Source organism: Grammomys surdaster, unplaced genomic scaffold (assembly GCF_004785775.1).
Source record: "Grammomys surdaster isolate TR1022 unplaced genomic scaffold, NIH_TR_1.0 126163, whole genome shotgun sequence".
Classification (NCBI taxonomy): Eukaryota; Metazoa; Chordata; class Mammalia; order Rodentia; family Muridae; genus Grammomys; species Grammomys surdaster.
Window position 1 is genome coordinate 6,879,724 of NW_021620970.1, and position 17,705 is coordinate 6,897,428.

Sequence of the window (17,705 nt, forward strand, 5' to 3'; positions counted from 1 at the left end):
TAAAAAAAAAAACAGAATACTAATATCCTGAAACATTTTCTTTCAAATACCTAACTTTCAACTTTATAAGGGCAACTTTCTACCAGTAAATGATGCAGTTTATTCTTTGCTGAACATGTCTGTGGAAACAGGTATAGCTAAACAAGACAACACTACTTACTATTAAGTAAAACTCAGATTTTAAAGTAATAGGATATTTAAGCAGATTATTGAAATTGGATCTCTGAAATTTGGGGGATGACACTGGATGCCATATTGTAATAGCTTAAAAGCTACCCGCTGGTGGTACAAAGTACTTTGAAAAGTAGCTGTAACCTTACTAGAATATCATTAAGTATTACAACATATAAAAAGAATAACATAAAAATGAAGGACTCACTAAGAAAGCACCTCCATTTCCTAGTTTAATTGTGGAGAGTATCACACTTTATTATTCAACACAAAATGATGTGGCCAACAGCAACATATAGGTACACAATTTAATATTTATTATATGCATTTTATATACATTATTTTTCAACAGCTGTATTTTTGCTCTGGGGTACAATCTTAAAAATTTGCTGATTCATAGTCTGTAAAACAAAAACCTTACAAAACTCATCAAAACTCGCAAACTGATCAGAAAAGGCTTTTGGAAGACTAGAAAAAATACTTTATTGTCTTAATCATGCATTACACAAAGAAAATCTTAAGTTATACCATAAAAGTAAGCACATCTAAAAAAATAAAACAGGGGAGACTAGTCCAAATCCAGCAGACTTCTGTATCCTGATTCAACTTTTTTAAATATCTTATTTGTAATGGTAATAAAATATTCTCCAATTTTTTTTTAACTAGTTCATTTTGTTTTGGAATCACGGTAAATCAAGATAGTATCTTGGGGAGAACCACCCTGGCTTGTAACTTAACTATAAAATATTCCATTTTTAGTCTATTTTAGACTGTTCAAAGAGTTCCAAAATAGATATACAGGTTCCTTTAGCGCATTAATAAAAGGATATAAAGACCAACAAAAAGTAAAATAAATAATAGGCCATTAGCAAGATGGATAATCCTTGATAAATAAACTTGTAAATACAGTAAGATGTACAAAATATCACATAGTGATAGGATGTCAAGATTAGTTTTTAAAGAGTTCATCTGGAGTACTAAACTCCACAGCTTTGTTTTAATACACTTAATAGTCCTTGGTTCGTGAAGACATGTAGAGGAAGGTGATTTATCATCTTTATGAAGGACTTAGCTGAGCTGTATTAGGCAAAAGGAGGAAAGAAAGTGGTTATAGGTGGCAGGTTAGTGAGCTCTCTGTGTTTCAGGGTCGTATAATGCAGAAAAACATCAGTATGATCTTGAGCACTGTTGTGACAGGCTAAATATATAAAAAGACTTATAAAAACTAGAATTTTATCCAAACATTTTGTGCAACTAATGCTAAAATATTTTAAGTTAAATTTTCTTTTCTTTCTTTTTTCTTTTTCTTGTTTTTTTTTTAAAGCAAAATAAGTTTAAAAGGGAATCTGTGGCATTCAACTGATAAACATAAGATCACTAAGAGATGATAAAAGCTACTCTCGAGCTTGCTTCCCCACAAGAGCACCACATTCCTAACCCTAAGGCAGCACACAGAGTCCAACAAAAGTCCTTTCCCCTAAGATCAGACTCCACATTGGCTTAAACACCTTAAAAAACAAAAACAAAAACTGCTCAGTTCATATCCAGTACAGGACACAGATACTGGAGTCCTTTTTCTTTCTGTCCCACAAAATACAGTTAATTACAGTTAAACTAATAAGCCTGACATTAGGATGTGATTCCCAAATTCTGCCTGCCCCCAATAGCTTTCAAGCAGGCAGATCACATGTAGTGTCGTATCAGTAACCTTCATGATGGCAGTGATGCAGACCCCTTTCTGACCAAGTAAATCTTTTTTTCCAAGATGTGAGTCTATGTTGGTTCACACAAATACTTTAGCAAGAGCATCAGCTCCAGCACTGGCGATATATGCCTTTGATGGATGGAAAGCAACATCATAAATTGACTCATCCAATTTCTTCCTATGAGCTGTTATTTCTTGTACACATGTCTTACTGTCCAAATTCCACAATCTAATGGAGCAGTCATGGCCTGTAAAAGACAAATAAAGCTTGTGACTGAGGAACAATTCTTTTATAAAGTTTGTAGGTTGTACTGAAGTTCAAACTTACTTCCAGACATCAAATAGATTCCATTGGGATCTACTGCTAAACTTGTAACAGCGTCCAGGTGAGCTACCATAGAATGGATCATTTTACCTATAAAACATAACAAGATTAATGTTGAGAGGCAGAAGTTAAAATACACTATCAACACAAGACAATCACCATCACAGTGTTCTACATGTGTGCCTGCAGAAGGTACTGGATCTCCTGGAACTGGAGTTAAAGACGACTATGTAGGTGCTGGAAATTGAACCTGGGTCCTCTCCAGAGCAGTACATTCTTAAGCACTAAGCCATCTCTTCAGCCCAAACAACAACAACAACATCACCAAAAACCAATCACCACCACCACCACCACCTACCAAGTCCAATTGGTGCTGCTCATATAGTCACAGGGGTATGGTCAGCAAGAGGTCAACCTACTAGAGGCCACATCCTTAAAGAAAATGAACTCTCTTTTTTCCAGAAGCTATCACTTGTCAATAGTTCCCCAGTTAGGAGTGATAGCTCTTGAGTCCTTCTGCCCTTTCCTGACACACCCTGGAATGACTTGATCGTGTGTGTGTGTGTGTGTGTGTGTGTGTGTGACATAGTTCTTTTTCCTCTCTGGAGAATGATCCCACACTCCCCCAAATTTATTATGTCTTTAACCAAAGACTAGAATGGATCTATACATTTATTTTGGGGAGCTATAATCTTCCAAGTTTAAACTCTAGGCTCCCTGCTTAATCTGTGTGTGTGTGTGTGTGCAGACGCAGGCACTGCACGCACACTGACAGTGTGGGTACATGGGTGTGAGCACACACACAGAAGCCAAAGCAAGACATCACATATCAGACATCACATATCTTCCTAGGCATCACTCTCTTGACTTACCGTCTTGACAGGGTCTCTCACTGAGCCACATGCTTACCCTTTGAGCTAAGTTGGCTAATCAACAAGCTGTCAGAATCTGTCTCTCTGTCCCCCAGTACTAAGATTACAGGCACGTACAGTTAGTCATGCTAAGTTTTTTATATGGATGCTGGGAATTTGAACTCAGATCCTCAAGACTGCAGAGTAAAAGCTATTACACACATAGCTATCTCCCCCAGACTACTGCCTAATATTTTAATCAAGTCTTTTCCATATTATGTACAAAGTCACTTCAAAATGTATACTTCAAAAGTCACACTTCCTGCTCCTGTGGATGACAACCTAGGTTTGGTGTCCAGTACCAATAGGCCAGATGATCTGACAGCCTCCTTTGACCTCCAAAGGCAAATTACCCATACATATAAAATAAATTTAAAGTGTAACTGAATTAATATATGTAAATCAAACAGAACAATGTTTCACAAAGAATAAACCATAAAACAACAGTCTGAGAATCCTTTGTTTTGCTCTGTTCACCAAAGACCAATGGTATCAAGAATATGACAGATACTTGGCCTACAAATGACTCAGTGTTATTAAGGGCACTTATTATTGTAGAGGATCCAGGTTTAGTTCTCAGAACCCACATGGTTGTAGCACCAGTTACAAGGAATCCAGTGGCTTCTTCTGACTTCTCTGGTCACCAAACATACAGGTGACATACACATACGTGGCAAGAAAACACTCATACATATAAAACGTGTGTATTTGCTTTTCTTTTTCCTTTTTTTTTTTTGGGGGGGGGGGGAGGGAGTTGAGACAGGGTTTCTCTGTGTAGTCCTGGCTGTCCTGGAACTCACTCTGTAGACCAGGCTGGGCTCGAACTCAGAAGTCCGCCTGCCTCTGCCTCCCAAGTGCTGGGATTAAAGGCGTGCGCCACCACTGCCCGGCTGCTTTTCAAGACAGAAAGTCTTTATGGAGCCCTGACAGTGCTGGAACTCACTCTGTAAACGGCCATTCTCAACTTCAGAGATCTACCTGCCCCTGCCTCCCTGGTGCTAGGATTAAAGGCATGCACCACCACTGCCCAGAATAAAATAAAATCTTTAAAAAGGAAAAAAATGGGGGCTGGAGAGATGGTTCAGTGGTTAAGAGCACGAACTGCTCTTCCAGAGGTCCTGAGTTCAATTCCCAGCAACCACATGGTGGCTCACAACCATCTGTAATGGGATCTGATGATCTCTTCTGGTGTGTCTGAAGACAGCTACAGTGTACTCACATACGTAAAATAAATGTCTTCAAAAAAAAAGAAAAAGGAAAAAAAAGAAAAAATATGGTAGATAAATGTTGCTGCATAAACAAGTTCCCAACCAATTCAGGTCCTTTCTTCCTCTAATTTCTCTTCAGTTCTCACTCATACAATACCCTTTCCTAGAATCACACAGGTACAATATAGGAAACTCAAAATTTTGTCTTTACCAAAGTTATATTATTTTTGCAGTACTGATGACTGGGCCTAGTGCCTACGCATGCCAGTCTGGTTCTCTGATCCACTAAGCTATCCTTCCAACACTTATTTTATTACTTTGAGTTAAAGTATCATTAGCTTAATATAAGCTAGAGTCATCAGAGAAAGGAGCCTCAGTTGAGGAAATGCCTCTATGAGATCCAGCTATAGGGCATTTTCTCCACTAGTGATCAAAGGGAGAGGCCCAGCTCATTGTGGGTGGTACCATCCCTGGGCTGCTGGTCCTAGGTTCTAAAGAAAGCAGTATGAGCAAGCTAGGTGTAGCAAGCCAGTAAGCAGCACCCATGGCCTCTGATCAGGTCCTGACTCTAGGTCCCAGCTCTGCTCAAGTTCTTGTCCTGACTGTCTCCAATGATGATGGACTGTGATCTGGAAGTGTAAGCCACATAAACTTTTCCCTCCCCAACTTCCTTTTGGGTCATGGTGTTTTGTCACAGAATGTAAACCCTAATAAGATACTAGGTAATTAATACCAGCATCCAAAGTAAACGGACCTATTACAAATTAAGTCATTTTTTTTTTTGAAGATACTTTTACTTCATGGCTCCAGGCTGATATGATCCCAGGCCCCTGCCCACCCCCCCACTCCCCCACCCCCCCCCTCCCCCCCCCCCCCACCCCGGCTTTGGTTTTTTGAGGCAGAGTTTCTCACAGTAGCCCAGGCTGTCCTGGAACTCTCTCTGTAGACCAGGATGGTCTTGAACTCAGAGAGATTTGCCTGCTTCCAAAGTACTGGGATTAAAGGTGTGCGCCACCATTGCCCAGCTTACTAAAAATTAAAAATAAAAACAACAAAAAACCCCCCATAGATCTGGAAGATGTCTGTGGAAAAAAAAAAAGAAGAAGAATCTGAGGGGCTTGAGAAAGATAGCTCTGCATTTAAAAGCATGTACTCAGGTAACTGAAGTTCAATTCCTAGCACCTGCATTAGGTGGCTCAAAACTATCTTTAACACCAGCTCCAGGTAATCTGACACCCTCTTCTAGCATCCACAAGCGTGCACGTGGAACATGTGTCTCTGGAGTTTTCAATCACAGCTGAGACCCCAATATCCCTCACATATACACATACACACATTCACACACACAAGCACACATGCACACACACTCATCACTCATGCATGTACACATGCTCACACACATGTACATACTCATGCACATGTATGTATGTACACACACACACACACACAAATTACAAATAAAATAAAACCTAAAAAAAAAAACCACCCAGAACTTACTATTTCTTAAAGTAAAGCTTCACGTTGTATGTAGCAGGGCTTACTTTATGTATACATATATTGCTGTCAGACAACAATAAGCTCCTAGTAAAGTAACATTTTTCTATGAAGATATCAAGTAAACTATAAAATTCTAAATACATTTTTACAGTTAAAAGTATGTATTCAAGTTTGGGGGGAGGGGTGTGACAAGGTCTCACTTTATACTCCGGAATGATCTGGAACCCTTGTTCTTCCTGCCTCAGCCTCCTATATGCACGGATTAGAAGGCTGCACCACAATGCTTGGCTTACTCATTATTTTATTGAACCTATTTATAGCATCATTTTTCAGATTTTTCTTTTTTCTTTTTTTTTGTATTTAGAGACAGGGTTTTTCTGTGTCTGGCTGTGCTAGTCTTGATCTGTAGAACAGGCTGGCCTCAAATTCACAGAGACCCACCTGCCTCTGCCTCCTCAGTGCTAAGACTGCTTACAGGAGGCATGCTCCACCACACCCAACGACCATGTTTCAGATTTTTAAGAAAATTCCACAAACTTATGAAATTTTCTAGCTAATCAGAAACACCAGTCATGGGAATAGGCTATGTGACAATATTTAAATGAATAACCAATTGTCTCTGAAAACACAGTATATGAAGATAACTGAACTGTTTAACGTAGCAATATAACTAGATGTGCATATAGTCCTGGAAGATTAATTTTTAAGAACTGTTTTATGTGTGGAGCCTATTGTACAAACAAGGTTTTAGACTTTTAAACAGAAATAAATTTGTAGAATTGAGAAACAATTTGTCGTTTGGTTGGTTTTAAGACTGGGTCTCGTGTATCTCAGACTGGCTCTGAATTGGCTATATACTCAAGACTTATTTTAAACATTAATAAAAACATTTGAAACGTATATGCATATGCCTACTTTTTGTGCACCATGTGCATATAAGAGACCATAGAAGTCAGAAAGGATAACCGACTCTCTAGAACTGGAGTAAGAGACAGCTCTGGGCCTCCACGTAGATGGTGGGAATAGAACTCAGGTTCACTGCAAGAGCACTAAGTGCACCTGAACACTGAGCTAGCGCTCCAGCCTCTGATCTTCAACTTTGATCCTTCTACTCCACCCCTTCCTCCAGAGTGATGGGATGACAAGGAGGAACCATTACGTTCAGTTTATGTCATGCTGAGGATCGAAGCCAGGGGTTTGCGTATGTTAAGCTGCATCCTCAAACCTGCACTTTATTTTTTTAGCGTGTAAAATCTTATCAACTCACTTATTGATTTCTCCCCCCCCCAAAAAAAAAACAGTGCTATAGACACGTTTTGCTCATCTCCTGCGGTATTTTGAATTAGACCCACATCGGCTCGTGTACCTGAATGCTTAGTTACCAGGGAAAGGAGCTGTTGGAAAGGATTAGGAGGGCTCTACTGAAGGTAGTGTGTCACTGGGGGTGGGGTTTGAGGTTTCAAAAGCCTACACCAGGCCAAATCTCTCAATCAATCTCCATATTCATATTCATATTCATATTCTCCCTCCCTCCCTCCCTCCCTCCCTCCCTCCCTCCCTCCCTCTCTCTCTCTCTCTCTCTCTCTCTCTCTCCCCTCCTCCTCCCCCCTCTCTTAGTTGTCTTGGTCATGGTGTCTCTGCACAGTAACAGTAACTAAAACATTCCCCCTAAAAAATATAAGTTTCTCTTAAGAAAATTTCTCAAAGTAGAAAAGAAGGCCACTTTGTCAGACTTCCTGAAAGACAGTAGTTTCTAAAGCAGACTTTTGGGGGGGGGGGGGGGTGAGAGGGGCGATGCCTGCAAAGGGGAGCAGGTGTCAAGTACTGGATCCTCTGAAGCTGGAGCTACTTGTTATGTGCAGTTGTGTACAGATCTATATAGGCAGTGGGAACTGGACTTAGAGTCTTCATAAGAACAGTACCAGCTTTAGCCACTGAATCGTCTCTTTAGCATTCAAAAGACAAAATAAATACACTGGACCAGTGCAATGGTTCAGCAGATGAGAAATTTGATACATAAGCCTGATGGCCTGAATTTAATGCATACATCCTATATAAATGAAGGCCACCAGAACACAATCCACAAAATTCTTCTATGACTTCCATATGTCTGCTATGACACCCATGCTTCCAATTACATAGATCATACACACAATAAATTTTTAAAGTAAAAACTGTATATACATGTATGATTCAACTATAAGCTATTCAACAAATATACCTACTACACCAGCATTTGATCCACCAAGAAAGTGTTAAGAACATACTTGAAATGCCAGTAAGTGATTATAGTTTGGTGTATTAAAACATAATATGAAAAATATTCAAATGAAAGAATGTATATCTAATGAAAATGGTAATTAGTTAGGCAAAGAATTGTGTATAGACAAAAATGAAACTTGGACATTAAGAGTGCTGTATTAAGTCATTAAGAGTGCTGTATTAAGTAAAGTAAAACTGAGTTATAGTAGCTTAGTAAAGGAATGCAGATCTGTGATGGGGTAATTAAGCACTTCGTGAATCCCTAGCACCTCAGTAAAAGTTTAATTATTTCATAAACCAAAAGACAACATGCTTTATATAAAAGAACAGTACTTTCAATAATCTCATATCAACAGTCTTACCTGTTTTATTGTCAAAAAACTTGATGTGTCTGTCTTCATGAGCAGTTATTGTAACAGGAAGTGTAGGGTGACTTACTACTCTGTTAATGTGATTACTAGATTGTAAACCTAAAAAATAAAGGAACACAGTACTTTAAAATATAAACTACCTGGGTTAAGACTGTATTACTAACAGCTCAGCAGTACAGCTCAGCAGTACAGCAGGACCTGGGCCGGATCTTTAGCACAAAATTGATCTATAATTCAAACCTTCAAGTAGAAAGTGGGTAACAGTCTTTTACTCACTCTGAATTCATGTTAAGAATCCTCAGATACTACATTTAAGCACTCATTTATCTTATCCACACTGGGGAGAAGGAGGACAGGGTTGAAAGGACACCAGGAAGGACAGTCACCATAACTTGGGCTGAGTTTACTACAGTGCTTGGGAGGCCGAGTCAAGCCTGAGTTTAGGACAAAACAACCCCTCCACCTCAAATATAATCTGAGATCTGACCAGAGAACCAGGTAAACATTTTTCACATAACTATGAAATAATTCATATTTTAAAAAGCAGTAAGCTTAATACAGTGAACTGGTGGTATAATCTCAAAAGAAAAATATTTCAAGTACCGTAAAGTACAGTGACGAGGAGCACACATCCACAGGGGAATACATACTAGGTACAGACTACAGCTGCTGGAGGTGACAACACTGACAGCTGCATGGGAGTGGGAAGCACAGGATGTATCAAGTGAGAATGACAAGACGAGGGTTCAATGGGAACCAAGATAATTCTGAGTCTGAACCACAAAGTGCTTTACATTAAGAACAACAACAACAACAACAAGTTTCCTAAGTCTGTTTATAAAAAAAAAACAAACCACCAAACAGTGGACACTCTGAAGCCAACAAGACCAGAAGAGTGAGGCTGATAGGTTAGCAAGCAAACTGTTGCCACTCCTAGTAACACGAACCACAGTTTCTTAAGGAAGTGGATGAACTCAGACCTGAGTTACAAAGTGAGCAAGATAAGTTTACATTGGTTTATAATCCTGAGAAAGCAACAAAGCTATCAGAACCATGTCAGAGACTTAGGAGTCAACCTGAATAATAAGCCCCCACTGGCTAAACTGGATCATCTGAGCAGTGTACTAAAGGGAACACCTTCATTGAACTGAAAAACAAATACATTTTAATATATGAGATATTTTAATACTAAAAATATTTTGAGAACTGACAAAAGAACATTTCTGAGTATTTTAGTTAACAAACAGGGAAGGAATAAGAAAAGCCAATTTTCCACAGTTAATGAAATGAACCTAGACAGAAAAATCACAAAAAGATAAACAACAGCCGGGTGGTGGTGGTGCACGTCTTTAATCCCAGCACGTGGGAGGCAGAGGCAGGCGGATTTCTGAGTTCGAGGCCAGCCTGGTCTACAGAGTGAGTTCCAGGACAGCCAGGGCTACACAGAGAAACCCTGTCTCGAAAAACCAAAAAAAGAAAAAAGATAAACAACAGACAATATATCTATGATAAGAGGAGCCCTCTGAAAACAACAGCACAGGAATGCAATCAACAAAATCTCTATTGGGAAACTCAATAAAGCCCCAAACGTCTTCAACTTACAAGGCAACTTGGAGGTAAACTGACTTATTATAATTACCCAAAGCTCCCGGACTTCTGAATTCTTTAAAGAAACTTATATATCAAGTGCAACATTTGGAATGCTGTTTGTAGATAAATTCTGAAAATAGGTCACGACTCTATGAGGCTCCTATCATTTTAAGTTTCTTCTTGTAAACAGGGTTTAGAACTCATTTTATATATATATATATATATATTTATATATATATATATATATGAGGTTGGCCCCAAACTCAGATAGATGTGTCAGCCTTTGCCACCCAAGTGGTGGCACTAAAGGTGTGTGCCACCATGCTTGGCTCACATACATTTCCAGATCCTTTGCTTTCGTTTTCAAGTTACATTTTTGTTTCCATATACCTACTCTATCTGAGCAAACAGCAGAAATGATGTACAATGAGTATACATTATTTTCTAACCTAAATTCATAGTCAGCATGAAAATTAACTAAAATACCATCCCTCCTCCTTCATGTAATATTAATGCTTTAAAAGAAATTTCCAAGAAATTCAAGAAACTTACCAGAATCTATCTGTGAGGAAAGCATCACTAATGACTGTGATGTTTCTAAATCATAAATTACCGCACTACCAGTGTTGAAAGAGGTAACCATATGAGCTGGATCGCAGCCTATAAAGTCAACTGACGTCGGTACTCCATGTTCTGTAAGGGGCCCAAAATAGATTCATATATATTTATCTGTGTACATAAATACTCTCTGCACCCCTCCCCTTCTCTCCCTCTCCCCCCCCATAATACTAACTACTACTACTACTAATAATAATAATAACGATGGTGAAAAAGAAAGCAATGTGTTAGGGTAGGGTGGTAATAAACCTGTCTCAGTTACTTAAAAAGTATGGAGTAATACGTATTCTGTGATGCATTTTTTCTTTTAAGGTAAAGAAAAGAAACTGGTTCATTTGAACTATCTGCCAATTTTCTTAAGGAAAACAAAATTAAAACCAAACAATCAACCAAACAAAAACCAACCAAACAGAAAACATAAATACCCTAAAACATCCATCCACCTCCTAACCTGGCATTCTCCTATATCATTCTCTGGGGAGACTCTTGCCATATATATGTAAGCTTTACCAAGGAGTTAAGACAAGTCAAATTCTGGATCTATAAAAATTAAGCTTAGGACTGGGCATAGCAGTAGATGACTTGAATCCCAGCATTAGGGAGGCAGAGAGAGAAGTGTCTCAGTGAGTTTCTGTACAACCTGATCTATAAAGTTCTAGGTCAGCCAGGCCACATGGTAAAACACAGACAGACAGACAGACAGACAGACAGACAGACAGACAGACAGACAATGTTGGGGTTTTTAAAGCAGGTATATTGAGAGTATGGTCCCATCAGTTCTTAAGAGTAGCTGCCCTTGTAAGTAGTATCGTGTGTCTACCTTAGTGTTTGATGCAAATATGTTTATTTTAAAAATAGAACATGTTCTGAAAAATGCCAAAAAGCACTGAGCTATGCTGTACATCTGCAAGGCACTTCCAGTCAAGCAGGACTAAGTAAAAAGATCACAGTGAGTTTTATAAAGTTCTTTAAATATTTCTCTTTGAGTCAATAAATAATTATTTTGTCCTTTTTATTTTCCAGTTTTTAAAACAAATCTTGGGACAGCACGATGGCTCAACAGGTACAGGAGGTCCTTTCAATTAAGCCTGACAATCTTAGCTCCACTCCTATGATCCACATGGTGGAGAAACAGATCCTGACAGCTGTTCACTAATCTTCCTCCACCTGTATGCCAAGGCATTCCTATATGGATACACACACACACACGTACACGAAAGATAGATAGATAGATAGATAGATAGATAGATAGATAGATAGATAGATAGATGTAGATATATTTTAAAATACATATAAATTATTTATATTAAGCAAAGTTTCTTTGGGCATAGCAGTTAAGAATGCTTGCTACTTAGACTTTCGTTATCAGCACTTGTCAGGCAGCTCACAACTGCCTGTATGTAACTCTAGCTCCAGGGGATCCTAGAGTTTTTTCTAGCCTCTCTGGACACCTGCAGTCAAGTAATATACAGAAGACATATAAATAAGTGACAAATCTTAAACAAAACCTAAAAACATTGCCCTTGATAGAGGCAAATTTGACTTACCCTTGTCTCCATTGTAAGTGCAAATACATGGCAATTTTTCTTGTGGATTCCATAACCTAATAGTGCCATCTGCTGAACAAGAGAGCAATTGATTTTTTATGCCACTATAGGCAAGACCCCAGACTGCATCTGTATGAGCAGCTAAAGTGCCAGCTAGAACATTTGACTCTGTAAAGAAACAAATAAAACATTAGTTGGAAAAAGCTTGACAAATAATATATAACTTACCATATAATTAAATATAAAAATACACGTAAAGCCAGGCATAGTAGCATATGACTTTTATCCCAGCACCTGGGAAGCAGATTTCTATGTTGTATAGACCAGCTTGGAATACATAGAGACCCCCAAGGCCAATCAGAGCTACAAAGAAAGACTCTGTCTCAAAACAAAACAAAGCACAGATGGTGAATATTTCTAAGTATGGAATTACAAGCGACTGTTATTTATTCCTACGATATTATTGTATTTTTACAATTTCTATAAATTGTATGCAGAATAAATCAGGCATATGGAGACATAATTTATATAACTATACTACTCAAAGGGCACGACGATGGTAAGGAGCTGCAATTCTCACTGTGCTGAATTTCACACTATTTTAATTTATTTACTGACTTGTTTGTTATTTTGGTTTTCGAAACACGTTTTCTCTGTGTAGTCCTAGCTATCCCAGAACTCACTCTGTAGACCAGACTATCCTTGAACTCAAGAGATCCAACTGCCTCTGCCTCCTGAAACTTAGAAGTCCTAGGTGACCATAAATCCAGTGGATTAGTGCAAATATGCCTATTTTCCAAACATGTTGTATGAGCAGAATCATACAGAATGGGATTTGTGCCTAGTTTCTTATTTTAAGGTCATCCAATTTGTGGCACACATCTGTACTTCACGTATTTTTATTACCAAGTAACATTCTACTGTTTTAACATCTTATTAGACCATTCATCAGTAACTGATGGGAGATTTGAGGGCTAATTATGAGTATTATATTAGGTCATCCTCTATTTCCAGTTTCCTCTACATTTTTACCATCTCTTTCATCCTCATAGCTCCCAACTTTCCTTTATCGTGAATGACTACATTTTACACTATACCAAGAAAACACATTCGAAAAAACAAAACAAAACAAAACAAAAACCTCTTCCATCCTATACCCGATTTCAGAAACCATCTTCTCACTCCCATGAGGCTATGAGACAACTATGTGGGTTAAAAGCACACTTGGCACAGGAACCTAGGAAAAAACTCCCAGAAGCTGTCTCTGACTTTCATAGATTCCCCGCATGGTACACGTGGATCAGGGGCAGACAGACAGACAGACAGACAGACAGACACACACACACACACACACACACACACACACACACACACAAAATAAAACTAAGCCCTATTTGTTTCTAGAGACAAGGGAAGAGCTAGTTCTCCTTCCTAGGAAGAGTGAAACCTACCAGGTGCACTCTAGAACTCAAACTCATTGTCTTGCCTTCACACTTTCTACTAGACAAACCTTTGTCTTAGAATCATTAATACAACAAATTACAATTTAAAAATAAATAATATGTGGCAGATAGACTCTTTCAACCTAAACAATAAAAACATTATCCTTCTCAACACCTTCTGTAAAACTGTTGAACAGTAAATTATCCTTCATCGCCTATGAATTCTTCAAATCATCAGACTGAAGTTTCTGAAACTATAACTACACCAAAACGATTCATGGCACATCAGCAGTGGCCACAATTCTGCAGACACAGTAAGCACTTTTCTTTGATAATACAAAACATTTATTCTTTCTGATTTCAATACTACTTTTATTCATAAAATCTGACTTAAAATGTTGCCGTGGGTTCTTCAGTGGCCAGTCTGCCATCTGACTTCCAGGTGTCTGTCCAGTGGCCTATATAAAGTACTTGCAGTCTGCTTCCTTTTCAAAATGATTATTTTCTTTGGGTATGTACCCACAATTCCATTCTACTCAACTTCCTACTACCTTCAGCCAATGTTAGGTCTAGTAAAGACTTCAGTCTCAAGGCATCATCTCTTGATGGATACTCATTCCTTCATATGCATCCATAGGTTAATATTCTCATTCGCACTCATTCTCTCTCATAGTTTATCACTATTACAATGAAAACTACAAACAATCTACACAGTAAGCCTAATGTCAGAACTCCAGATTGATGGTGAAAATTATAATTAGAAAATGGTGATGAAGATCCCATGCGGCAGCTCTGTACCCAACCTCACAAAACCCAGAGGAAGAGGGCCTCCCAGGAGCTCTAACCCGGGCAGTGTCTCAGGTAAAAATGAATCACCTGTGATGTCTGCTATTAGAAGTTCTAATCCAGATGATGGCCTCCGAACTTATACTACTCAGACCTTCGAAGGGCCATTGACAAGAGCATCAAACAGCTAGAGATTGACATCACTAATCTGAAGAAATCCCTCGTTTCGCTGTCTGAAGAGAACTTCAAAAATTGCAAAGGACTTTACTGTGACTTGATTTACTCTTTTACAATAGAAAAGATTGCGTACAGCTCTTGACTGTGTACAGCCCTTAAAGAAGAATGTTGCTTTTACATAGACAAGACAGGGAGGGTTAAAGAGAACATGAAGAAGGTCAGAGAAGGCCCCGAGAAAAGACAGAGAGAGAAAGAGAAACATGAGTGCTGGTACGAGAATTGGTTTTCAGCCTCGTCATGGTTGTCAACCCTACTTTCTTTCATCTTGGGACCATTAGTTCGGTTATTTTTGCTTATTTCTTTTGGTCCCTGGGCCTTAAATAGGCTGACTAACTTTGTGAAACAACAGATAGATAATTTGGTAGCAAAACCTATTCAGATACATTATCATAAGTTAGCTATGGAGGACCACGAGACTCAAGATGAGGTTGTTACTCTATCCAGGGTGTTCCCAAAACCCACCTCCACCCAACCTAAAAGAGGGGACTTCTGCCCCTAGACCAAGCAGAGAGGGGCCACCCAGAAGCCCCTCTGACTGGTGATCTGAATTCTTGCTTAGGCTGCGAGGCTAAGCACTGCAAGGGAATATAAATAAAAGATAAAAATATCTCTCTGGGTTCCCTGAGGGACAAGCCTGACTGCATAGGGGTTGATGTCAAAAGTATCCCCTCTCCAGGAAAAAGACATTGGGATGGGTATGGCCCTCATGCCTCACTGGACAACAACAGGGGGACTGGAGCCACTACAAGGTCCCCTTCAATTACTGGAGGTCAGGCCTCTATCCCTACCTTTGCAAGATTAGAATCACCATGGCCCTTCTATACTTAGAGAAGGGAGGAGATGTCAGGGGCAGCCCTGCTTATATACTGAAGGCCTAAAACCAGCCATAGGCCTAAAATCAGCAATAGGCTTGTCATACATGTATACTAACACAAAGTTTTGGATCTCTGTGGAAAAACATTGAAACATATGGCTATAAGCTATTGTAAAAAGGCAGCTTTTGTGGAAATTTACCAGCCTGAGTAGTCATAGACCTTATAAATAGGTAGCCTTGGCGGATAGTACCAACTTAGTTAAGGACAAGTGAATCATAGGCAGAGTCACAGTGACCTGTCCCCTGAACCTTCACCCAGCCGATACCCTGTTCTGAAAGATATCTGTACTCCCCGTGAAAACCCATGCTCCGGTGTCATCCCCTTCCCCAGCAGTCCTGCCGTTTTGTGTTTATAAAACCCTGTGTGAATAAGTAATAATTACGATTTAATTAAAAATAAATAAATAAAAATAAATCAATCACAAAAAAAAGAAAATAGTGATGACTGTACAACTGTGAGCACACAGTAAAACTACTAAATTAAATACCTTAGAATAACCAATTCAGTCAGGCAGTGGAGGCACATGCCTTTGATCCCAGCACTTGGGAGGAAGAGGCAGGTGTCACTGTTAGTTTGAGATCAGCCTGGTCAATACACAGAAACTCTGTCTCCAAAAACAAACAGACATAATTTTATGGTGTCAATTATTATTGATAAAACTGTTCCTTTTTAAACACAAACCAAGAGTCTCACCTATTACTTCATCAATTCAATACAATTTATCAATAAAACAATATATAGTATATATATACTATATAGAATAATATATAGTGTAATATATATAGTATATACATATATACTATATAGTATAATACATATAATATATAGTGTATATAGTGTAATATATGTAATAAATATTATACTACTCCCCCAATAAATATACATTACAACCACTCCTTTAAAACAATTATTTTATCTATCCGAGTGTTTTGCTTACATATATGTATGTACAGTACATGTGGGCCTTGTGCCCATGGAGGTGAGAAGTGGGTATCAGGTGACCTAGAACACAGGTTATGAACAGTTGTCATCCATTACGAGAGTGCTTACCACTGAGCCCAGGTCTTCTGCAGGAACAAGTGCTTTTAATTCCTCAGCCATCTCTGCAACGCTTACCCTACTTCTTACCCACTCTACCATTATCATTTAATCTTGGTGATGTCACTTCTTGTTTCCTAGGTAATTTTATACTGTCACTGCAGCTGCTATCAATCCCTTTCTGCCTCTGTGGGTCTAGAACTTCTTATAACTTAACTCCTTTGCCCTTTTGCTTATAACTTGAAAAATCATTATTAAATACAAACCATTCCTGAGAACTCATGCGAAAAAGTTCATTAAGTGATTATTCTTGTGAAGAGTACTGTAATTATTACTTAGCAAAAAAGAAAAAAAATTAAGCATAACCCCTCCCCTAAGACCTTGTTTTTCACATTCATCTTATTTCTTTGAACAAAGTATTCACTATTACTTTGATCAAGCACCAAGTATGGTAACCAAAACAATGAGAACTCATACATTTTCATTGTTGTTTTAATGAACAATGCCAACATAGCGTAGTTCAACATATAGCTTTAAGTTTTAATTAAGAACAAGTATCTCACTTGGGAGGCAGAGGCAGGCGGATTTCTGAGTTCGAGGCCAGCCTGGTCTACAGAGTGAGTTCCAGGACAGCCAGGGCTACACAGAGAAACCTTGTCTCGAAAAACCAAAAAAAAAAAAAAGAACAAGTATCTCAAAGTGCCACTTATAAAAATCAAAGTTTTGTTTTGCTTTTCATTTTGAAATTACTGAATTTTTGCCCTTCACTAAGTAATGAATTAGTCCCTGGCTAGCCCTACTGTTTCTGGTCTTTTACTTAATACCAAAGTATTAATCATATCATCTTTTGAGTTTAAAAATGGTTTACTTCAATTAATTTTTTCCCCTCTTCTTTTTGTTAAGTGAGATTAACATTTAAGAAATAGGTTTTAGGGGTGAGGGATGGCTCAGCAGTTAAGAGCACTGACTGCTCTTCCAGAGGTCTTGAGTTCAATTCCCAGCAACCACACGGTGGCTCACAACCATCTGTAATGGGATGCAGTGCCCTCTTCTGGAGTGTCTGAAGACAGCTACAGTGTGTGTGTGTGTGTGTGTGTGTGTGTGTGTGTGTGTGTGTGTGTG

General features: G+C 38.6%; 1 protein-coding gene across 3 annotated transcripts in view; it reads right to left on the reverse strand.

Moving 5' to 3' along the window:
- Positions 1–403: 403 nt before the first annotated feature.
- Strn3 (striatin 3) overlaps positions 404–17,705 on the reverse strand; it is an 81,683-nt gene continuing 64,381 nt past the window's right edge. For all 3 annotated transcript variants that reach the window (XM_028757473.1, XM_028757472.1, XM_028757471.1), the window contains 5 exons: positions 12,206–12,373; positions 10,593–10,733; positions 8,442–8,549; positions 2,205–2,291; positions 404–2,124 (listed from right to left, as the gene is read on the reverse strand). In XM_028757473.1, the coding sequence (XP_028613306.1) occupies positions 1,955–2,124; positions 2,205–2,291; positions 8,442–8,549; positions 10,593–10,733; positions 12,206–12,373 (674 nt within the window). In that variant the 3' untranslated portion in view covers positions 404–1,954. The remainder of the gene's footprint in view (positions 2,125–2,204; positions 2,292–8,441; positions 8,550–10,592; positions 10,734–12,205; positions 12,374–17,705) is intronic.